At 50.2% G+C, this 23,765-nt stretch overlaps 1 protein-coding gene and 1 long non-coding RNA gene across 4 annotated transcripts; one reads left to right on the forward strand and one right to left on the reverse strand.

Moving 5' to 3' along the window:
• Window positions 1–90: 90 nt before the first annotated feature.
• On the reverse strand, window positions 91–10,537 carry LOC309813076. The gene is made up of 4 exons (XR_014295446.1): window positions 9,651–10,537; window positions 2,587–2,669; window positions 2,208–2,305; window positions 91–879 (listed from the first exon to the last, which is right to left on the reverse strand). It is a non-coding gene; the product is annotated as an uncharacterized lncRNA (long non-coding RNA).
• Window positions 10,538–10,569: 32 nt separating this feature from the next.
• On the forward strand, window positions 10,570–22,704 carry SERPINB6 (serpin family B member 6). Of its 3 annotated transcripts, none has more exons than XM_082637667.1 (7): window positions 10,570–10,678; window positions 16,527–16,701; window positions 18,648–18,797; window positions 19,506–19,623; window positions 20,561–20,703; window positions 21,817–21,972; window positions 22,189–22,704. In XM_082637667.1, the coding sequence occupies exons 2-7, from the start codon at window positions 16,537–16,539 to the stop codon at window positions 22,591–22,593; spliced, it is 1,137 nt and encodes a 378-aa protein (XP_082493793.1). In that variant the 5' UTR covers window positions 10,570–10,678; window positions 16,527–16,536; the 3' UTR covers window positions 22,594–22,704. The 3 variants fall into 3 exon arrangements, with proteins under 3 accessions (XP_082493793.1, XP_082493791.1, XP_082493792.1); XM_082637665.1 differs by lacking the exon at window positions 10,570–10,678 and adding an exon at window positions 10,798–10,948; XM_082637666.1 differs by lacking the exon at window positions 10,570–10,678 and adding an exon at window positions 10,970–11,197.
• Window positions 22,705–23,765: the final 1,061 nt, after the last annotated feature.

Raw genomic sequence — 23,765 nt, forward strand, 5'->3', positions numbered from 1 at the left:
CCCCTCCTCAGGTTTGGTTAATTTGTTGGAGCGCCTCAAAGAATTCAGGGAAACACGAACGTTTACCAGTTTATTAAAAGATATGACAAAGGACACAGATGAACAGCCAGATGAAGAGATGCACAGGGCGAGGTCTGGGAGGGTCCTGAGTGCAGGAGCCTCTGTCCGCTTGGAGATGGGGTGCGTCACCCTCCCTGTGTGGCTGTGCTCACCCACCTGGAAGCTCTCTGAACCCCACACTAGTGGGATTTTACGTACAGAGGCTTCCTCACATGGACATGATCCATTATTAATTCCATTTTTCAGATCTTCTCCCTTCTCAAGAGAATGCGGGGTGGTGAGGCGGAAGATCCCAAGCTTCTAATCACGGGTAGGTCTTTCCAGTGAGCAGCCCTCAGCCCGGAGCCCACCCAGAGTCACCTCATTAGAACAGAAGACACTCCTATCACCCAGGAAATTACAAGGGCTCCGGAGCCCTGTGCCAGGAGCCAGTGGCAGACTCCAGTACACATTTTTTTCTATTATCTCACAATATCTATCTGGTATCCTGAGGCCAGGGACCGTGTCTCCTACCACGACGTCACCAGACCCTAGTGTAACTCCTGGTCTATAGAGCAGGTGCTCAATAAAAGTTTGTGGAATGAGTGAAACAGTCACAGCACCAGCTAGTGTGTCACGGTTGCCATCTCATGAATTCTGGGTGGTTCGGGTAATAAAGTTATGAAAGGTGATGCGCAAACATCAAGTTCAAACATCAAGTTCATCAAACCGTAGATGTGACCCCAGGACTTGGCTGTGGTGTTGCTCAGACAGCCCACAGGAGGAGAGCGCCCCAGGGTCCTCGTGCAGGTCTCACGTCGCCTGGGAGGTGGGATGGCCCTGGGAAGAGAGAGGAAGCATGTGTGCTGGTGGCAGTTGGGGTCGGGGAAGGGAAGGCGGCAGAGTGACAGAGGGGCGGATGATGGAGCCCCTCCCTCGACCCTCGCCCTTCCTCCTTCCTGATGAGGGGCTGAGGTTCTCTACCTCAGGCTCATGGGAGTCTAGAATATGCTGGAACCACTTGCTCTGTTTAAAAAGAAGGACAGGGCTTCCCTGGTGGTGCAGTGGTTGAGAGTCCGCCTGCCGATGAAGGGGACACGGGTTTGTGCCCTGGTCCGGGATGATCCCACATGCCGCGGAGCGGCTGGGCCCGTGAGCCATGGCCGCTGAGCCTGCGCGTCCGGAGCCTGTGCTCCGCAACGGGAGAGGCCACAGCAGTGAGAGGCCCACATACCAAAAATAAATAAATAAATAGATAGATCGATTAATTAATTAATTAATTTTTAAAAAAGAAGGTCAATGTTCTGACCACCCTCCCCCACGCAGGAATAATGAAAATGCATATCTCACGTCCCTTTTGGCTTTTGTCCTGTGACAGCTGTAAAACATTAATGAACGGAAACCTGTTAAACAGAGTCTGGAGACCAGAAGGGGGCGCTCTCACCCCTGCACTGACAGCCCAGCTCAACAGAAGACTCCCATTCTTTCCCGCCAGGACTCAGCCAATGAAAGGCTGGGGCTCTTGTTTACTAAGCCCGTCCCCTCCTTTTATTGTCCCGCCTATAAAAGTGTCTCCTTCCTCTGCCGCGGGGGCACTTGCACGTGGCTGCCGTGGTTGAGCCCCTGAATTGCAATTCTCTGCTGATGCTGAATAAACTCATCTTTGCTGGAGAATACCTGGCTATCTATTTGCTTCAGGTCAACGTACCCAAGCCTGCATTTTGGAATCAACCCCCCCTGCCCTTTGTGGGAAACCCAGTGAGTCTTCAAGGGCATCCCACTCCCCGAGCACTAAGCCTGGCTGAGAAGGCACCCTCCTGGGTCTCCAAGGCCACTGCTCTGTAAAGCAGGTCCCATTCCAGCCCCCGTGCCAGGGGGACAGCAGCTGAGGGGTCTTGGTGCTCCCAAGGCAGCACAGACTGGCTGAAAGTGGCCTCGTGACAGCTGAGCCCTGCTCGCCACAGTTTTTATTTGTTTGCTTGTTTAGTTTGAGCAGCTTCGTCGCCACAGGGCCCCATCAGGACTGCTCTGGTCAAGCCACTAGGTCTGCTAATTTGGCATCTGAGGAGGCAGTTCTTGAGTTCCTCATGCAGATTCATCCAGCTCCCTTCAGCAGTGACCTGGGGCCTCAGGGCAAGGCTGCCAGAGTCAGCTGTACCCTCGCATACCCTATCCCAGACAGCAGGTTCTGGTTCATCTCGCTCTGCATTGCATTGTGAAATGGATTGCCCAGGTGATTCCTGACCAGATGAGAAAGTCAGCTTCTCTAGATGAGAAAAAAGTGAGAGGGAAAAAGTGAGAGAGGGAGCGAGCGAGAGAAACCTCTCTTCAGTTACTTAACTATATCTTAAAAAGTTATGATCAGGAATATTAAAAAAACTCAAGTAACAAGATTCTCTTAATTTAACTCAGATTTTAAGTGACAGTATAATTGCAAAATAATTGAATAAAATAAAATGACTGAAACCCAGATTCTGAAGAACATCTTCCAGGTTTCAGGTCATTCACAGCATAGATGAGCCCTCTCTAAGCCTTAGAGAGCCTCACCTCTGGGCACCTGTCCTTCAGGTGCTGGGTTAACGTGTCAGGCTGGAAAGTGCAAATTTCATCTGAGCCATTAGATGAAAGACCTAAAATAACACAAATACTTATCAAGCTAGAAATAAGCAGCGTTGCTTTGCTTCACTATTGTACTCTTGACAAAACAATCATTTTTCAGTTTAGAGTTTCCTTTAAATCAATTTCCTAAGTTCCTAGTATTTTATGGTTGTTTCTGATTGTCGCTATTCGGAAAGCAAATGACGTGCTCAGCTCTGTTCCGTCCTTAAAACACACACCTTCCTTCCAGCTTACCTGCAGCTCTGGCCAGCACTCTCTCCCTCTCCCAAATAGCTACCTGCACACCTCTCCGTGCCCAGATCCCACGCACCCTGGTGCTTGTCCCACTGTCACTGAGGGGACTGCTGACCTACAGCGGGAAGCGGCCTCTTCCCGTCCTCACCCTCTTCTTCCTCCAGGACCAGAGGCTGATGCTACCTACCGGCCCTGCTTCCCACAGTCCAGCTTTTTCCTGTCCTCCCCTTCCGTCTTCCGGGCTGTGGGCCAGTGCAACCTGCGCACGGCTTCCAGCACCTTCATCCCGTACCCGAGTCTGTTCCTACCCGTCTCCTGGACACCTTCATCTAACGCTTTCCACGCACCATGAGCCCCTTCCAACTCAAACCAATTCTTCATCTGACCCTCCCCTCTCCTCCCCTCGTATTCTCTCCGGTAATTACATCACCTTATATGCAATTATCCGAGTTAGAATAGTAAAAGGCACCTGGAACTCCACTCTTTCCCTGGCCCCTCCCCGCAGTCCACCTGGTCGTCAGATCCTGCGATTTCTGCCCCCTCATCAGCCCCGGCCTCACCAACAGTACCGCCGGTGGGTTGAGGCCCACCTGCCTGTGCTCTGGTCCCTGAGGGCCACTCCTAACTGGTCCTGCTACGCCTTGCTCTGCGTGCAATCCATCCCAAGGGCAGTGCTAGAGTCAGAAAGGCGAAAAGGGAGGGAGGGAAGGAAACGAATGAGTGAATAAAAGAATGAGTCATGTTACTCCTTCAGTTAGAATCCTACAACGGTTCCTCATTGCTTGACAGATAAGACCCCAGTTCCTCAGGATGGCCTCGGGGCTTTTTCCAGTCCAGCCCAGCCCAGCCCGACCCTTTCAACCCTACTTGGCCTCACCTTGGCCACTCCCCGGCCCACACCCTGTACCCCAACCTGAAAGCACCTCCCGGGAGCCCTTTCACACACTCCCGGGAGTGACCCTGCCTAGTCGGTTCCTCTTCCTCTCTCTACCTGGACAATCACCTCTCCCCCAAGACCCAGCTCCCCTGACACCCCCGTGAATCCGTCCCAAGCCCCACAGCATCATCACTGGCTCCGTCCTTCTGTTCCTATCATGCTGTGTGCGTGCCCATCAGAGCCGCTGCCCACTACACTGAGACACAATCTCTCTTTCCCACCCATCTGAACGGCAAGAAGGGAAAGGACCGTGCTTTATTCCTCAACTCCATTATGACCTGATACAGTACTCAGGACAATAAATGTCTAACACATGGAGTTTGGGGGTTTCCAGCTCTGCTACCTAGTGGGGCTTCAAAGGTATGAAGGTGCTATGAGTCCAAGCATCTGAATGTGAAAGGTAGTTTCCAGTTTGAAAAAAAAAGGAAGTCACTGGGGACTTCCCTGGTGGTACAGTGGTTAAGAATCCGCCTGCCAATGCAGGGGACACGGGTTCGAGCCCTGGTCCGGGAAGATCCCACATGCTGCGAAGCAACTAAGCCCACATGCCACAACTACTGAGCCCATGTGCCACAACTGCTAAAGCTCACATGCCTAGAGCTCGCACTCTGCAACAAGAGAAGCCACTGCAGTGAGAAGCCCGCGCACCTCAACAGAGAGTAGCCCCCGCTTGCTGCAACTAGAGAAAGCCCACGTGCAGCAACGAAGACCCAACGCAGCCAAAAAAAAAGAAAGAAAAAAAGGGTATGAAGAGCTCTTAAGTATCGTAGGTTGCTAACAGAACATGCTCCATGTCATTTGGATGACTTCTGTTGTTTGTAGGAAACATGCAGTGTTCACTGTCTCTACGGAAACCAGATAGATGTAGATAGTTGCCTGGAACTTATTTTATGTCCCCGTTTGGAGAGCAGAGGTTCTAGCTAGCCCTGGACCAGTCTCAGAGTTTTGCATTATAGATGTGTGGTAAATATCCATTTAATTAGCTTGGGTTAGTAAGCAATTGACCTAATCATGGATGGTTTAACCCATTAGGGTAAGTTTTTATTGCTTATCTAAGGCCCCAGTTGACTATTTAGAGACGGCCTTTCTTGGCTCATTCACTGTGGTCTGATTTCTAGTCAATCCAAATCCATCCCTACCATGCACATAAAGTAGAAACGCTCTTTACATTTTGCGAGTCAGTCAATCCACGCAATACTGAAGAATGCACATGGAACACAATCGTGTTAATGACACAAAAGTCACAGTGAGAGGCCCACAGCTAGGAGAGGACCACCCTCTCCTCCTTTTGTGTTGGAGCTGAAATGTTAGCAGGACAAATGCACTGACTCAGGGAGATGTTTACTGGCTGCTCTGTGGTCGGGTCGTGGGTGAGTTGCTGCGTGTGCTCTAATGTCAAAACTGACTTGTGTTAAATGACCTGGATACGGGTCACAACATGCTTTTTGAGTGTTTTGTCCAATAAATTATTTCCAACATTTGAAAGGATTATTTTCAAAAATAAAACACAATGAAAGAAAACACTGACCTGTAACAATTCCAAATTCATAAATAAAATGAGCTGTGTTTAGAAACCATGATCCAGATTTTGTTCATCTCTGTTTCCAAATGACTGACTGTAAATGCAGACTGCTTGATCCACACCTGAAAGTCTCTGTTTACTTTTATCTTACACTGAGTACTGAAGTCCTTTGAAATGGACTTCAAACCAGTTCCCCATCCAGGGACATTTGGGGAAAGAAAATGCCATTTTATTGCTGAGTGAAGGCCAGATGTTCTGTCAGTGTTGGCAGCAGGGACCAATTAGCTGGGATCAGAAAGAAAACGGCATTCTCTGGAGTCATTTTTGTTGACCTCATTGCTATATCTGAAGTGAATTCTGTAAACATCAGACACCAGTGAATCACCAAGTCCTACTGAGCAATAACTGTGTGCGTCCTTCTGCAAACAGGCTGGGGTGCTCAACTGCCGTAATCCCGTAAGCATTTCCAGTGATACCACATCAAGCTGGTGTTTCATGCCTGGTTAGAGAGAATTGAAACGCAGGCCTTTGTCACACACGACCTGTGATCAGAGTAGTTCTTCAATTGTGTACTCATATCATTTATTTTTAAATATCGGATTACTTTTGGGTTTGATTCTGTTTTTCATTAAAATCCTGTTAAGATATTAAGTTATGAAAATGTGATAAATATGCATTCGACAACTTTATGCTAAGAGAAATCTTTCTAGAAGGATACTGAGCCTAGAATTATTAGCCTACATAATTTGGAAACAGTTCTCCAGCCTAATTTGAATGCAGACAGGGTGGTAGAGAATACTGGTCTACAGAACCCCTGCCTAGGTCTCCCTGACAAGTAAACCTATTTTTAGAAAAAGCAAATGAGGTTAGGAATGGCTTGTTCTTTTGTGGAGTCATGCTGGCTTCCTGTGCTTATTTTTTTATTTTCTAGGTATTAACATACTAAAATGTAGGTAGGTTAAGTAATTTACTCTATCAGAGGTATTAGCCAATGCAATCAAACAAGAGAAAACAGTCAGAGACATGAAAATTGGAGGAAGAAATACAACTATCTCTATTTGCAGGTGATATAATATAGCTGTAGGACTCAAGGACTCAAAAGAATCAATCAAAAAAAAAAACTCATCCAAATAGGAAGAAAATTCAGTAAGGCAGCAAGTTATAAAGTTAACACATAAAAACAATGTTCTCCTATTCAAACAGAAGCCAGTTGTAAAACATAATGGAAGAAACATGCTTACTTATAATATCACCTGAAAGATAAAATAACTAAAGATAAAATAACTAGGAATAAGCTAAATAATAAATGTGTCAATCTTCTATGAAGAAAACTTCAACAGTCCTGAAAAACAAAAAAAAAATTTGAGCAAATAGAAAGATCCAGCATGTTCTTGGCTATGTAGGGGAGCATCAAAATTTTCCTTCTACCTGTCTAGGTTCTTTGGCTGGTCTAATAGTTGAATTGCCATAAGATAGATTAACAGAAGAAAGACAAATTTAGTTTCATATATGGAAGTCCCATGAAAATATAAGACCCAAAGACAATCAGGCAGTTGAAGCTTATATGCCATCCTGAGCTAAGGAATGGGGTAGAGCTGGGCTTCATGGGGCGGGGCACGGGGGCATTCACTGGACAGTAAGGAGAGCAGATGTCTGCCCAGCCATGCAGGTAAGTCTTTCAGGTGAAAAGTTATCTCTGGTCACAGCTCTCTTTCTGGGCTAGGCCCCCTATCTACATTCTTTTAGGCAGTTAAGAGAGAGGTAAAAGTTTTCCTGAGTCTGCTGGGTCTTGGTTGCCTTCTGCTCAAAATAATCCACATGCCAGAGGGGCACATTTTGGGGTGGCATATTCTGCTCCCCTTCAGAGAGGACAACTAAATCAGGAAGCAATGTTAATTCACCACAGGTAAATTCAATATGATTCTAACAAATATATCAACACTTTTTTTTTTTTTTAGAGTTAGACAAGTTGACTCTCAAGTTCATATGGGGAAATAAAGAAGCAGAGAAAGCCAGGAAAACCCTGAAAGAGAGGAGCGATGAGGAGGATTGCCCCCGCACCAGGTAGTAACTCGTATCATGAAAGCTCTGTAGTTGAAAGAGTGACAGATGTGGGTGGATATAACGTTCAGAACCAGGCATATACAGAAACAGGATATGGGTCCAGAAACGTGCATACAGCTATTTGGTGTGTAATAAAGGTGTCCTGTCAAATCATCAGTGAAAATACAGACTTTGTAACAAATGGGAGTTGGAACAACTGGAAAGCCATTTGAAAGAGTAAAAATTGGATCTACATTTCCCAAACACCAGGATCAACTCTAAATGGATCAGCAGTCTAAATGTAAAAAAAAAAAAACCAAACAAACAGAAAAACAAAAAAACCCACAAACAACAACAAAAAACCATACAAATACTGCAAGAAAACACTGGTGAACTCTATAATCTGGAGAAAGACTTCTAATTATGATGCAAAAATCTATAGGTCATAAAGGAAAAATCATTAAATTTGACTACATAAAAAAGGTATATGCTAAAATCACCAGAAGCAATGTCAGAAGACAGATGAGAAGCTGGGAGAAAATATGTGTGACATAGCACAAAGACTAATTATGCTAATATATAAAGAGCACTTAAGAACCAAGAAGAAAAAGACCAAACAATTTTTTAAAATGAACAGAAGTCATGGGTCACAGGGTAAAAAATAAATCAGAAAGAGGCAATGGCTTTTAAACATATGAAAAGCATATGATGTTCAACCTCACTCACAATAAGGGAAATGCTAATTAAACCACCTGAGACAATATTTCTCACCTATCAAATTGGTAAAAATCCAAAGATATCTAGGCATCATTGTTAGTCTGTGAAGAAGCAGTCGGATATAGCTGGTGAGAGGAAACAATTCCTAACAATTCCAATTTGACAATAAGTAATAAAAGTATATCTGTATTTAACTTCTGATCTAGCAATCCCATTTCTAAGAATCTAGGAATCATACAAAACAATATTCACACCAAGTTCTTGCTACTGAACGTGTGGTCTGTGGACCAGCAGCATCAGCTACCAGAGAGCGTGTTAGAAATGCAGCATCTCAGGATCTAGTGAACTGGAAGCTGCATTTTTTAAACATCTTTATTGGGGTATAATTGCTTTACATTGTTGTGTTAGTTGCTGCTGTATAACAAAGTGAATCAGCTATATGTATACATATATTCCCATATCCCCTTCCTCTTGCATCTCCCTCTCACCCTTCCTATCCCACCCCTCTAGGTGGTCACAATGCTCCGAGCTGATCTCCCTGTGCTATGTGGCTGCTTCCCACTAGCTATCTATTTTACATTTGGTAGTGTATATATGTCCATGCCACTCTCTCACTTCATCCCAGCTTACCCTTCCCCCTCCCCGTGTCCTCAAGTCCATTCTCTATGTCTGCGTCTTTGTTCCTGTCCTGCCCCTAGGTTCTTCAGAACCTTTTTTTTCTTTTAGATTCCATATATACGTGTTAGCATACGGTATTTGTTTTCCTCTTTCTGACTTACTTCACTCTGTATGACAGTCTCTTACAACCATTATCTACAAATAACTCAATTTTGTTTCTTTTTATGGCTAATATTCCATTGTATAAATGTGCCACATCTTCTTTATCCATTCATCTGGCGATGGACACCTAGGTTGCTTCCACGTCCTGGCTATTGTAAATAGTGGAAGGTGCATTTTAACAACCCCCTCAGACCATTTGCACGTGCATTACAGTCTGAGAAGCCCAGCACTAGGTTTTATATGGCAGCTTTATTTGTAATGACGTAAGACTGGAAACAACCCAAATGGCCATCAGTGGCACACAATGAAATACAGTGCAGCCTTGGAAAAGAATAAGGATGATCTCTATGTGCCAAATTAGAGAGAGCTCCAAAATTTAGTGTTAAGTGAAAAAAGCAAGTTGCAGAACTATCGACAGATAACGGATGGACAGATGGAGAGACAGAATGCTACCCTTTTGATAAGGAGTGGAATATATATACATATGCTTTTTTTTTTAACCTGAAGAAACCTTGGAGGCGAGAACCAAACTAAAAGTGATAATCTGAGATCAAAGTATTGCAATTTGGGGCACACAGATTCGGGTAGGAACCCAAACCGAGTCCCACTGGGAGTAGTAAAAGGAGTCAGGGGCTTTTAAGGGCACGGAAGGGAGGGTTGCCTTACTAAGAATTTCAGCTGCCGATGGTGGCAGTAGCTAGACTTGGCTGACCCTGACGGATCGCTAAGGCCATCACTAGAGGGAGGGGAAGGTCTTACTGTGACAAGTTGCAGGTTGTTCTTGCAGAGTCCTTGGAGCTTTTGTGGTTCCGCCCAGTTCAAAGGTTTGTCGTTCTACCTGGTGAGGCCGTGCATAAGTCCACCTCCGTGATGGCCTTCCAGCTCCATTTAAAACCCGGTGACATAGTGACTCAATTTTATTTCTCATGTCACAGTATATTTATGTTGCTTATCTCTGCAAGAAGATAAGCTGGAAGGATAAAGATGAGCTAATGAACTTGGGGTGAAAAGGACTGGAGAAGGTAAGGGTAGAAGCGAGATATCTCGAACCTTCGTCAATGTTTACTCCAAAAATAAAATTAAAAACAGTCACTCTGGGGGAGGGATGGCTGGGTTTGCTGCTGGCATCTAGTGGGTAGAGGGGCCAGGACAGCCCTCCTGCAACAAAGACTTATCCGGCTCAGAGGTAAATATAGTGTCGATGTTGAGAGCCCCTGGCTTAGGCTAAGGGCAGAAGAGGCACTAAACTATCTGAGGTTTACAAAATTGAACTTATCATTTTGAAGACGAGGAGAGCATTTTCCCCACTGCAGTCACGGGAGCCCTTTCCGTTCCCCAAGACTGCTCCGAGGTGGCAGACCAGGATTCCACAGCATTTGTGTAATCTGTCGGTTCCCTGGTGTCCGATTCACACGGGTCGGATAACTGGGCCCTCCGCACACCCAGGAGGAGCGCGCTCTGCTCTGCGCTGTGCGACTCAAGCCCACGTGCCGGGGGGGGGGCACTTTTCTGGACTAAGACACAGAGACACTCTGGTCGCCCCACTGAAAGCCTCCGGAGAGCCGGGCCTTCGTTCCATCCACGCCCCAGGCGGCCCCGGGTACGCAATCACCACCCTGGGAGCGGAAAGGACGCGGCGGCGCACCTAGCGCACCTGGCGCCCCACCCGGCCCCGCCCCGCCCCTCCCGCCCGGCCCCGCCCCGCCCGCCTCCCGGCCGCGGTATTTGAGGCCCCCGGAGCCGTTGTCCCCTCCGCTGCCGCCCTGCCCGCTCCGGCCGCGCGCTCGGTGAGTGTCCGGGACCTCGGGCCGTGGCGTTGGGCCTGCTCGCGAGGCGGGGAGGCGGGCGGGCGGCCGGGTCGTGACCGCTGAGGACCGGAGGGGTGGGCGGGGGCGCGCGTCCAGCTGGGGTTCCGTTTCGGATCCGGCGGAAGTGACGGCGTGGTGAGTGTGGCGGCCGCCGCCGCCCGGGACGCAGAGGACCCTCGGTCTCGCCCACGCTCGCATGGGGGCGGCGTCGAGCCTCCCCGGGGGCCACTCCTGGCCCCGCGCGCACAGGTGACCCCCCGCGGGCGCGCGCCGTAGGGCGCCGGGCGTTGGGAGCCCGGGCGTGGGTGGGGCTGGGGCCCGAGAGAAGGCCGGGTGGGTGCCCAGGCGGCCCCGCTGCCCAGTGGTCTCCCGCCCACAGGGTGGCCGGCGCTCAGGCGCTTTCGGGGGCCTCAGGCCTGCGAAGATAATCGTGAGGACCATTCCAGATCCTGGCACGTCTGTTGTTTGTTAAACTCGCTGCAGGCACAGTGTTACAAGGTTAGGCATCTTCAGGGCTAAGAGGACCGGGGAGAGGTTTTAGTCATACCTGGGGCTGCGCGTGCTGGATGAGGTTGGCTCTTCAGTTGCTTTCTTCCCCTCCCCCCCCCATAAAGCTCGGTTTTGAGGGAGAGAGTATGGAAAATTAGTCCTCACATGCCGCCAGGAATACGCGGGTGCTGGGGGAAGCTGGGTCAGTGTTGGCACGGTCCCTCCCGGCCCTGTTGGTGTATCTTATGGCCGAGTGGGGAGGGGGAGTGTGAAAAGTAGCCTCTGGACTGAGGTCCTGTGGCGGCGTTGCCGCGGCTCAGAGATGTGCCCCGGGATTAGCAGGAAGGGCTGTGGTTCTCAGGGTTCTGGGTGTGTCCCGCTCTTCCCCACCGCTCGTGAGTGCCTGCATCCCCGGCGTTAGGCCACCCCAGAGAAGGGTCACAGTTTTAGTCATACTTGGTCATGTAAGCTGAGTATTTAAAAGTAATATATGAGGCCAGTTCCAATCCACGGCATTTTGTTACAGCAGCTTGTTGTGGGGTAACTCCAACCAGCAACCATAGAGTGAAATTAGAGTGAATGGAATCACCATTCTTTTCTGCTTATACAAAGAGTGGCCTACATCACACCAAGTGTTTGTCGTTAGACCCCAGGGAAGGCCACACACCTTACACTGCCAAGCTTGCTGGACCTGAGATCAGGCCTGGACATCAGCAGAAAGAAAATAACGTGTAGTTCTACCCACCATTTATTGAATACCTGCTGTGTTCCAGGCATTAGTTTATCTAATCCTCACAGTAAACTTATAAAGTAGAAGGAATCATCCCGTTTACGTATTAGACAACACATACACACACATTGCCCCAGAGACCAGGTGGGGACAAAGCAGGAGCCCCGGTCTCCATTAAACCAATCTTTAATAGTAAATCCTCTACGAAATTAAGGCATCCTAATCCAAGAAGACAAGAAGCACAATTAAATAGTGACACCTTAAAAAATTATTAAGACTTGATCAGTTGAATTAAACCAATTATGCACATTAACAGCCGAAGGTTACTGATGGTGCCACAGGGAAAAAATGGTGCCAAAGGTAGATTTGTTAGACTTGTTTTACACACACACACACACACACACACACACACACACACACACACACACACACACATGACACTGTTCATTAATGAAACCTTAATTCTGGTTTTTATGTTCATGATTAAATATATTTTAAAAGGCATATTGTTACTGAAGCTGTAAATAATTTTGAAATATATGATGAATTTAACAAGTGTGTGTGTGCATGTGTGTATATGAAGGACACTTCTGGCTCTCTTATCTACAGAAGCTAAAAAAGTAGGGGCTTGGAAAGCTGCTGATACGTGTTGTGTTTGCTGTGTGCTCCTGTGACCTGCGTATCGTTGTTACTGGTATGTGCATTGAATAGAGAAGAGCTGTCCCTCAATACAAAAACCCCACTAGATTGGCTATAATTTCCTTTGATATCTGGAATGTCTTCCTGATAAACTGTTTGAATTTGGTCTTATTTTTCTTTCTTTTTTAGGATTAAGACCGCTTTAATCTTTTTATGATTAATTATTAAGGATTTATATATTATTGCAAAGTGATCATAAAAATCCATTTATGATTATGTGGCAGGTTATTATCAAATTCACATTTCAGGACAGACAAGAGGGATCTTAATAAATGGGACTTGGAGTTTGGACATTTATTTCACAATTAGCAGAGGAACCGGGTAATGGGCGAAGAAATGGCTTTTAATGTTTTTCTCTGCTCACAAAAATAGTTCGTAGATTTGTGACCATGTGTTTAGCACCTTCCTTTCATAAAAACCCTGCTAAAATGACAATGAAGGAGCCTTGTGAAGCGTCAAAAACACAAGGACAGAGAAGGGAGAGAGGAGACAAAGAGTGGACAAGAGAGGTCAGAGGTCTTGGAGGAGGGAAGTGACCAGGGGAGGGGCTGAGTGCCGAGGAGGGGAAACAGACCAGAAGGGGCGGACAGGCTCAACGTTGGGGCCCAAGCGCCAGCAAAGGCAGGGGTGAAGTGCAGGGCTGCAAACGGGGCCTGGGTAGGAAGCGTGTCCACAGACTGAGGTGACCCCCACAGGCCACCTACTGTGCAGCGGACAGCCACCCTCCCTGCCTTACCCAGAACCCAGTAGGAGATCACGTCTCACCCCTGCAGGATCTGATGCGTGAACTCAGGGACCCCCAGGCATTGGACTGAGAGGAGGGGATTACGGATCCCGTAGAAACCCCCCGACCCCTACCCCGCCTGCAGCCAGACCAGGGGGCGCCTCCATTTGCTGGTTGCTCAGTAAAAAAAAAGCTACTGACCCCTTGATCGCACACATCCTGCCATGTGAGCAGTTTCCAACCTCGTTTTGTGTTTCCCTCTTAAATATAACTGACATCCCAGGATCGTCAAGCATTTGTGGAAAGCCTGTGTATGAAAGAGACCCAAATGATATAAACACCAGCACAATAGCAGAAGACCCCAGGAGAAGAGAGACGATACAGGAAGCAGAAGACAACACCACAGACTGTGATGGACGTTCTCCGGGGAACTGGGTGGGGGGGCGGGGAGGCAGTCAAGAAGGAACAGCAGAGAACAAGGAGTCTTTAGGAATTAAAGGTATAATGGCTGAGACTGGAAAAAATCAGTAGAAAGATTGCAAGAGAAAGTCATGAGTATCTTCCAGAAAATGGAACAAAACGTCATTGTGATGGAAAATGCAAGAGGGGGGCAGATCCACCGCACGCAGCGAGCAGCCGTGCAGTCCCACGTGCCCCACAGATACCAGCTTCTGTGCCTGCCACTCGTGCAGGTAGGAGGCCCAGAAAAAGAGAACAGTCAGTCTGCAGGGAACTGACAAGTGCCTTAAAAGTTCCCAGAGAGGGACTTCCCTGGCGGTCCAGTGGTTAAGACTCTGCGCTTCCAATGCAGGAGGCCCGGGTTCGATCCCTGGTTGGGGAGCTAAGATCCCACGTGCCTCACGGTGTGGCCAAAAAATGGGGGGAAAAAAAGTTCAGTTTCCAGAGAGGAAGGGAAATTTTCTTGATTTGCTAGATTGAAAGGGCCCACCAGGCGCACAGCAAAATGAGTAAACGGGGCCCATCGATGGAGGCTGCCAAACCGTCAATCATAGGGGATGGTAGAGTAAAGACATCTTCAGACATGCAAGAAGTCAAAATGTGTGTATTCTGTCTTAGAAAGCTATTGGACGATTCGCTTCATCAAAGAAGGGAGTAAACCATGAAGCAGGAAGATGTTGGGCCCAAAGGAGTGTCTGGGGGGTCAGCAGTGCTCAAGATGAAGAGCAGTGAGTCCAGAGTGGAACCACGGGGATGGCGTGGCCGGCAGACAGTGGGGTCCACACATCGGTACAACCGACAAGGAGGCTGGCACCACTGCAGCCCGGACGTGCGTCTCTGAGTTCAGCTGTGTTTGAGGAAGGTCGGGGGTGGGGTGGTGGATGAAAAGTTGATGTGGTGTCTCCCCTTCACAGCGCGGTGTGTGAGGGGCTTGGAAGGAAACATCTGCCCAGCTTCGCCGCAGCAGCACCAAGACTCACGCGCTCCTTGAGGAGTCAAGGGTTCGGTTTTGTGCTTTACAACATTTCCATGAAGCCAAGAGAGGGGCTGAAACTTGGTATCTTTGGACTGGGAAAAAAATTCAAAATGGATGTAAGACCTGTAAAGGGAGGGTGTTGGAGATCAACATCTCAAAGTAAAGTAGATTAAAGAGAAGCCCACAAGCCCCCACTTTGTGACAATTTGATCACCAAGAAGAAAACAGACATCCACTAATTGAAATACCTTGTTTGTAAAAAATCGTGAGTCTGTTAATAAGCTCAGATGAGGCAAACAAGATGAGCTTTAAAAAGGCACAAGAGAGTTTCAGTCCTGCTTCCGCATTTTGGGGTGGCCTGCCCCGAACCCCATCAGCACACAGATTATCTGGTGTATCCCCTTCCTCATGCAGGGAGCAGAAATCAAGTAACTGACGCAGGGTGCCAGAGCTGGGACTGTGAACCTGGTCTCCGTGCCTTTTCCTCTGAGTCTCCTGCTTTGTTTTTCCCAGTTTAGTATTTAAGACCAAAGCTGCTTTCTGTTGAAGAACTATTGATCTTTCACCTCTAATTCCCTTCACACAATACACAGAAGTACACTGATTTCTCCACGGCCCCAGTAGATACCATGGGCTGGCCAGGCCACTGCTTTCCTAGGTGGGGGGTGATGAGGGCAGGTGTGCTTTTCGAGATCAGTGACAGAAAGGTCAGAGCCTGAAACAAATTTGCTGGACATTACCAGAGACAGGGTGCTTTATTAATGGCGTCTCTTAGGTTGGCATTTCCATTGGAATCAATACTCCTTCAACATCTGAGGGAGAAATGCATGCAGATGGCAAAATAGAGTCTTGGATGGGTGGGGAGGGGGCTCGTGGGACATCTCCTTGGCCAGGTGACCTTGCAGGAGACCTAACACACACAGGGCCCTACACCCCTGTCCCTACTCAGTTCATGGAGGGCCATGGGGCTGCAGCGTCTCCTGGTGGACTGGCCGTCTTGGTGGCCCTGTCCCCAGGCCAGAGGTTGACCCGTGCGGTGTGTAGGGGGGGTCTGAGTCGTGACGTCTGACTGCATCAGGGATGCTAGAGGCTGTGCTTCTTGCGTGAGTCCCCAAGTGCCCTCGTCCAGAACCGGGCAAGGAGGGCCTGGGCCTGGGGGGCAGCAGGGGCCTGGGGACAGGGCCTTTGACTTGGGCTTTGGCACAAGCTGAGGTCTCATAGAAGGAGAACCGGACGTCAGAGGTGTTTGTTTTTAAGGCTTTCGTGCCTCTTTGTACGTGATTTGATTTGTCTTTTACCTTAAGGCTTCAGGTTATCCTAAAGGGGGGCCTTGCTCCCGCATTACAAAAACATTCAACCATCTTTTCTTGTGTAACTGTGTGGTTGGATTTATCATTTTGAATGATTTTTAAATTATAAAATAATACATATAGGCCCTTAAACACACCAAACAATACAGAAATGAAAGCAAAAGCGAACAGCTGCTTCCCCGATTCCACCCCCAGCAAGTACCCAGGATGGGGGTCCTCCCACTCTCTCTCTGTCTTATCACATCACTGTTCAACTGTGTTCACTAAATGTTAGAAAAAACCCACAAAGTAATTCTGAGGCCCCCGCAAAAGAAATCGAGTTTTGTGCCTGTACCTATTGCTGAACCAAAGTGTCAGTGGTAACTTTTAATAGCAGAGTGAGACACGGCCGACGTGTAGCCTAAATTTACGCGACACTGATTTTAAATCCATCGTTTCAGACTCGCCACCATGGATGCTCTGTCGGAAGCAAACGGCACCTTTGCCTTGACCCTTTTGAAACATCTGGGTGAAGACAACTCGAAAAATGTGTTTATCTCACCCATAAGCATCTCCTCTGCCCTGGCCATGGTCTTCATGGGGGCAAAGGGAAACACCGCGGCCCAGATGTCCCAGGTATGTACCTGAAACCAGTTCTGGGCGATGGTAAATGCTGTTACTTTCTCAGTTGAGTTGGTCCTCCATGTTTCAAATCCCAAAGGCCTTGCTCTTGACACATAACTCCCTCTGTGCTGCCCTGTCCCCTGGGCCTCCCACACCATGTCTCTTTGGCAGGTGGCCGGGCCTTCCTGACAGCTTAGTACCTGGCTTCCAGGAGGACACACTTGAATGAGCAAGTGCTCATCCAGCCTCTGCTCTGATGTGCTGGCCAAGGCCCGGCTGGCGAGGCAGCCCTGCAGTGAAGCCCAGACCGGCCCAAGGCGGGCTGCGCAGGGCATGAAGGTCCAGCTCCTGGGGCCACCGACGGCCGCCGTAGTCTGTCCTCTGGCCCCGCCAAGCATTCACAGCCTCCCGAGGCCCAGGGTCTCATCCCTTCTCGGGGCCGGGCTCGGGCTGCCAAGTCCAGGAGGAACGGGGCTGTTGAGGCTCCTGGGTGCAGAGCTCCGTGAACTAAAGGGACCGATCATCCGCCGCCCCACTCCTGGCCCACCCTGGAGAGACAGGGAGGGCTCACCCTGTGCCGTGGGGAGGTGTCCGTGTGCTCAGGCTGACGAGTCCCAGGTTGAGTGGCCTAAGCAGCAGCAGTTTGCTTCCTCGCAGCTCTGGAGGCTGGGTGTCTGGGATCGAGGCTGCTTCTGAACCGTGTGGGTCTCTAATAGCAGCTTGAATTCTGCTTCCCTGAGCCGGGACACGGGCACAAGCTCGTGAGGCGGGGCTCCGTTGGGCTGGGGGACAACGTCCCAAAGCCCTTTGTCTGGCTGTGAGGGCCTCAGGGCCCGGCCTCGATCTCCAAGGTTTAATAAAGTGTCCTGATCCTGCCCTTGAGGCCTGTGCTTTGAGTTTGACCTCTGCCCTGAGGCCGTCACCTACTTTCAGAATCATTTGCCAGCTGGAGAGGCTGGGAGTGAGAAACGTTTTCACTTTCCACCCAGCAAGTCCTGGGTTGCAAATATTTCCTTTAAATTCTGCTTGACAAGGAAATAGCTCCCTCTTCAGCTATCTTTCTCTTCCCTCGCGCTTTCCCAGGCGGCTACCGATGCCGCATTCTTCCCGGGCATCTCCTTTGCCAGATACACGATTCCCCGGGGAGAGGGCCAGCCTTCCCACAGCTGCAGGTGGCAGTGGTTTCCGCACTGTCCTTCCAGCCTCAGCCAGCTGCTGGGTCCAAAGCCAGCACCCACGTTCTAGCTTCGTGTTACAGCAGAACCACGCCTGGACGGCTGCCTGGACCTTCTATGGCTGCAAAAGAAACAGCCCCGCAGCTGAGTGGCTGGGAATGACGATGCTAGCTTTTCAGCCTCTGGCCTGGCCCCGTGGTGCCTGCTGGGCTCACTCGTGAGCTAGGAAGGGCCTTGGTGCTGGCTGTTGGCTGGGGCCTCCGTCCTCCCACAAGGAGCTCTCCCCGGGCAGTGTTGGCTCCCCAGGGCTGCCCGCGAGGCCCCCAACGGGATAGCGGGGACTTTCTTAGGCCGTGAGGGCTGGGGGACGAGACGGCGAATGTGGAGCTGCCGGGCCGTTTTCGGCCCAGGCCTGGAACAGTCACCTCTCCTGTGTTCTGCTGGTCAGAGCACGTCCCAGGGCCAGCCCAGACCCAAGGACGCGGCGTGTGTGTGCAGAGACGGGAGGCCTGGCGGGCAGCCTTGTCTGCAGACAGACCACAGGAGTGGGCGCACGGAACTGGGCTTGCAAAGGGGCATTTCTGCTCCTGCCGTCACTTCTCGGACTCCCTGCAGGAGGGAGGCTGGGTGGCTTCCAGGAAGCATTGTGTCTTTAACTGGGTGAATCTCGTTTTAAGCTGCAGTGAGGATCAGTGTGGTCCTTAGGCTGACTTCAGTGTCGTATCCATTTCCTGTAGTCAGGGCACACTGAAGTTGTGCGTTTTTATCTGTTTTTGATTTCAGGCACTTTCTCTAAGCAGAAGCAGCAGCGGAGGTGGAGATGTCCACCAGGATTTCCAGAACCTTCTCACCGAAGTTAACAGGACCGGCACACAGTACTTGCTCAGAACCGCCAACAGGCTCTTCGGAGAGAAGACTTATGATTTCCTCCCAGTAAGTCATACTCGCTGCTTTTACTAAGAAGGTAGAGACCAAGGCGGCAGGGAGGTGGCAGGGGGGACCTCATGGTGCAGCAGAGGGCCTGTGGGCTGAGGCGCACACGGGTGGGGTGATGCAGGACCCCACGCACTGCCGTCCGCGATGGCAGCCACTGGACACGCAGCTACTTATGTCCCAGTGTCGTTAATTCAACGCAGATGAAGTGAAGTATTCACTCCCCCAGTGGCACCAGCTGCAGGTGGAACCCTTCTGAACGGTGTGGATTTAGCACCTCACCGCGAGTGCTGAGGAAGTGGTGGCGTGGGGTGCAGGTTTCCCATGTTAACGTGGGACAATGGGCCCTGGTTCACGGCCAGCGGTTCTGAAACACCGAGGGAGCAGTGGCCTCACCGTGGTAGGAGCCCACTGGGCACGGCCGTGGCCCTGCAGCTGCTGCATCTCAGTGCCAGCATCCTGACCTCGCTGGTGCGGCGTCCATGGCATTTATTTGACATCCAGACCATTATTTTTCTTAGTTTGTGTTTATTATTAAATGTAGCTGAAGACTGAGAAAGGATTTAAGGTGAATTCCTCGCATTCATTTGTACATTACACATGTAAACCATAAAATTATCAACGTTCTGACTTGCTGTGGTGAGGAAGTAAGCTCTTGGCGTTGATTGTTTTTGCAGCCATGCGATTATGTTGCTCTGTGTCTCCTAGTCTTTCAAAGATTCCTGCCGCAAATTCTACCAAGCAGAGATGGAAGAGCTCGACTTTATCAGCGCTGCGGAGGAATCCAGGAAGCACATAAACACCTGGGTAGCCCAAAGGACAGAAGGTGAAGATATGTTGTTATTTCTGCTTTCGTGGTATTTTCTGATTAATTTTATTGGAGTATAGTTGATTTACAGTGTGGTGGTAGTTTCAGGTGTACAGCAAAGCAAATCAGTTATACCTATACATAGATCCACTCTTTTTTTAGATTCTTTTCCCATATAGGTCATTACAGAGTATTCAGTCGAGTTCCCTGTGCTGTACAGGAGGTGTTTTCATCGTATGTTAATTAATCTTATTGTCAGTTCCTTCACAAGACCATCAAATGCAAACAGGAATGATTTTTTCTCTCTGAGTAACTGTAAACTTTAAAAATCTACTTTTGAAATACAATCAGTGTATAATTATTCTCTCTAGCCTTTTCCCTCTCCTCATCAATGTTTGGTGCACCTCTTCCAGAACAATCTTCACTTTAATTTTTTTCTTGTTGTTGTTAATGTTAATATAATCTTTCTCTTCACAAAGACTGTAAAGAAACATTTGGTTGCAGGTCTCAAGCTGCCTGCCTGTCCAGCACTGCTTGAGCTCTGCGGGTTACTGAGCATCATTGCAGGACACTTGGTTAAGTCCTCATCTACCTGCGGCTCTTAATTTAAATGTTCTCCACACAAGCTACAGCCTCTCACCTTCAGGACAATCCCCTGAATCGGAGACATCCAACGTTCCTTTCTCTCTCACTGTGAATTATCCTGCACGTAACATACTACTTTGTTCATTTTTATGTTTTGTTCAACCGATGGTGTTTTTCTGACCAGAGCTTTAAAAGTTTTTGTCGCTGCCTTTGTTTTAGGGGCCAGTCTCCCTGTACATGGTTGTTTGGGGGACGGCGAGCGCCTTCATCTGTGCACTTGACCCCTCAAGAAGACGGCCCAGTGCATGTCGTCCCGATGCCTCTGTCAGGAAGCCCTTTAGCTAACTGGTTCTTTAATTCTTCTTTTCAGGGAAAATTATAGACCTGCTGTCTCCAGATTCAGTGGACTCCAGGACTTCTCTGGTTCTCGTGAACGCCATCTACTTCAAAGGAAACTGGGAGAATCAGTTTAACAAACAGCACACCAAGGAAAGGCCGTTCAGAGTCAGCAAGGTGAATATGGGTACTTCACAGTAACAGAGGAGGTTCTTGGAAACAGTCCCTGTGTTCACATTGATTTATAGAACGTGCGAGAAGGCTGACCTCAAGTAACTGGTGCTTCGTGTGGCCTTAGGCAGCCCAGCATCCGGTCTCCCGGTAAACCTGGGGCCTTCTTCTCGCCCTGCCCCTCCTCTACTGTGTCATCAAACGTGGTCCATGCTGCCGCTGGGCATTCTGTCTGTATCGCACGTCCCACGGTGTAGCTCTCAGGCTTAGGGTCCTTCCTGGCTTCCCAGAACTGTTGAGATCAAGTTCAGACTCCAGACTGTGGCACATGAAGCTCTCTGTGGCCCCGGATCCTACCCATGTCTCTGTCTTCACTCTGTCAGTACCTGTATATCCCCCTTTCCTCTCCAGCGGCGTCTGGAAGCCTCCCTGGCAGTGCCCCCAGCCCGGTTTGTGTACCCCTCCTCTGAGCTCTCACAGAGAGCTGTGGCACCGATCTCCCGGGACCCCTCTAGCCCCTGTGCAAATACAGGACCAGGGAGGTCACTTGGGAGTTGTCACGATGACCGGGGCTGGGCTGGCAGCAGTGGGGGTGGGAAGCACAAGCTTTGTGTCTTAAAAGTGGAGCCAGCGTGGTTTGTAATGAGTCAGATGTGGGGTGTGAAGGACAGGGGTCAAGGACACTCCAGGGACACTCCTGGGGTGAATGGTGTTGCCGTCAACTGAGATGGGGAAAATTATAGTTGGAGCAGCCGTGGAGGGGACACGAGGAGCCAGCGTGAGAGGTGACACTGGAGGTTTCTGTTACATCCAAATGCACGTGTTGAGTAGGCAGTAAAATAGATGCATCTGGAGTATGGGAGGGAGGTCCCAGCCAGGAGTATAAATGTGGGAATTCAAAGTCACGGGGCTGAGGTCACCGGCAGAAAAGCAGCATGAGGCCTGAGCCCTGGGTGCCCCAGGGTGTGGAGGCGGAAGCAGTGAAGGTGAGCTGGCAAAAGAGAGGGGACTGGTGTGGTGTCTGGAAGCCAACAAAGTGTTTCTGGGGCCCAGAGTGGCCGGCTCTGCTGACTCGTCCAGTGTCTTGTTTCAACATCCTGTTTATCCATTCCTTTACAGAATGTGGAGAAGCCTGTGCAAATGATGTTTATGAAATCCACCTTTAAAATGACCTACATCCCAGAGATATTCACGAAGATTCTGGTGCTTCCCTACGTCGGCAGCGAGCTCAATATGATCATCATGCTTCCCGATGAAAACACCGATTTGAAAACGGTAACTAAGCAGTAATCGCACCGTGGGGGGAAGGGGGTCATGTCTGAATCCCCGCCCGGCAGGCTCCCCACCTCCCAGTGGGAACCCTTTCTGAAGCTGGCACGACTCCCCCGGCCGCCCCCTCGAACCCACGGCGCGGCGCGTGCGGGCCACAGCAGACGGTCCCGCTGGGCAGCGTTGCTCTGGACCCGAAGCCCTTCTACTCACCTCTTCTAGGTGGAAAAGGAACTCACTTATGAGAAATTCGTCGAGTGGACGAGTCCGGACCTGATGGACGAGGAGGAGGTGGAGGTGTCCCTGCCCAAGTTTAAGCTGCAGGAGAGCTACGACATGGAGGGCGTGCTCCGCGCCCTGGGCGTGACCGACGCCTTCGAGAGCGCCAGGGCCGACTTCTCCGCGATGTCGTCCCGGAGCAACCTGTGCCTGTCCCGGGTCGCGCACAAGGCCTTTGTGGAGGTCGACGAGGCGGGCACCGAGGCGGCCGCCGCCACCGCCGCGGTCCTGATGCTGCGCTGCGCCAGGATCACCCCCAGGTTCTGTGCTGACCACCCTTTCCTCTTCTTTATCCAGCACAGCAAGACTCGCGCACTTCTGTTCTGCGGCCGGCTCAGCTGCCCGTGAGGAGGCGGCCCCGCTGGGTCCTGCTGGCCCGCTTTCCCTGGTACTCCGTGACGTGCCTGCGACCCGAAGTGGCCTTGGCGACAGTCCAGAAATAAAGGGGCTGATCGAGAACGCCTGTGTCTGTGTGTTCGCGTGCCCCGTGCCCACTAGGACCTGCATTGCCAGTCGGGGGAGGGTGGTCACGCTTGGCGAGTGCCCCTGCTCTGAGGGGCGCCCCTCCGCCCTCAGCGTCCAGGCCTCAGGGAGAGCAGGTGCTTCCTCTCTCCTCTGCTCAGTGGCCCCTGTTCGTGAGAGAACAGAGAGAAGCAGAGGCTACGGCAGCCACGGGGAGCAGGCCGCAGAGACCCTCAGCGGGAGCTCTGTTCCAAAACGTGTTGTGAGCCCTCCAGAAACCAGCACAGAGGTGGGGAGAGCCAGTGACCCAGACCCGTGAGAAGTCAGTCCCATTTCCCGCTGTGTCTGCACTTCGAGGGGTCTGCGGTCACAGACCTCTTCAGATGCACAACCACCCACTTTCCCTGAAAATGCTTAATTGCCACCAGGGGCCAGAGATGAGCGGACAGGTCCTGTTCACAGTAACGGAAGAGTTTAAGACCACTTTATGGATATACGCCAGGTGACTTTCTATCCGGTTGCAAGTACTAGAGATAAAGAGGGGGCTAAAGTTTCTGCGGCCACTTGTGTTACCTGCTGGAGACGTGATCCCGGTTCTCAGCTGATGCTGTTGTTCAGGTGGAGAGCTGCGCCGTGTTCCAGGCCAGCCACCAGGCCTCCTCCGCTGCCCTAATTGCCGTCATTAGGAGCTGGGCTCCCGCTAACATAACGATGCGATGCATATTTTCATTCTGCCTCCGGTCTGCTTTCCCTGTTGAGCCCAAGCCAGTGACTTAGCCGTGGGGAGAGACAGACTGAGGAGATGTTGCCATTATGAGTGGGGTGGGTGAGAAGGGGAAGGGCCGTGTCGTCAGCGCCATCTCCTTGCCCCGCACAGCTCTGTTTGCACCTGCGGCGTGTAGCGCAGTGGTCTGACCATCCAGGTTTCGAGGCATCTGTCCTTCCTTTCCCTGGATGAGAACCCTCGGGCCCATCAGCAGGAAGTTGTGAAAACGAACGCAGTGGTCCCGTCTGTCGCAGACCTATAATACAGGTAGACCTCTGCCAGGTGAAGTCCT

Source organism: Mesoplodon mirus (assembly GCF_964341445.2).
Source record: "Mesoplodon mirus genome assembly, chromosome: 12".
Lineage (NCBI taxonomy): Eukaryota > Metazoa > Chordata > Mammalia > Artiodactyla > Ziphiidae > Mesoplodon > Mesoplodon mirus.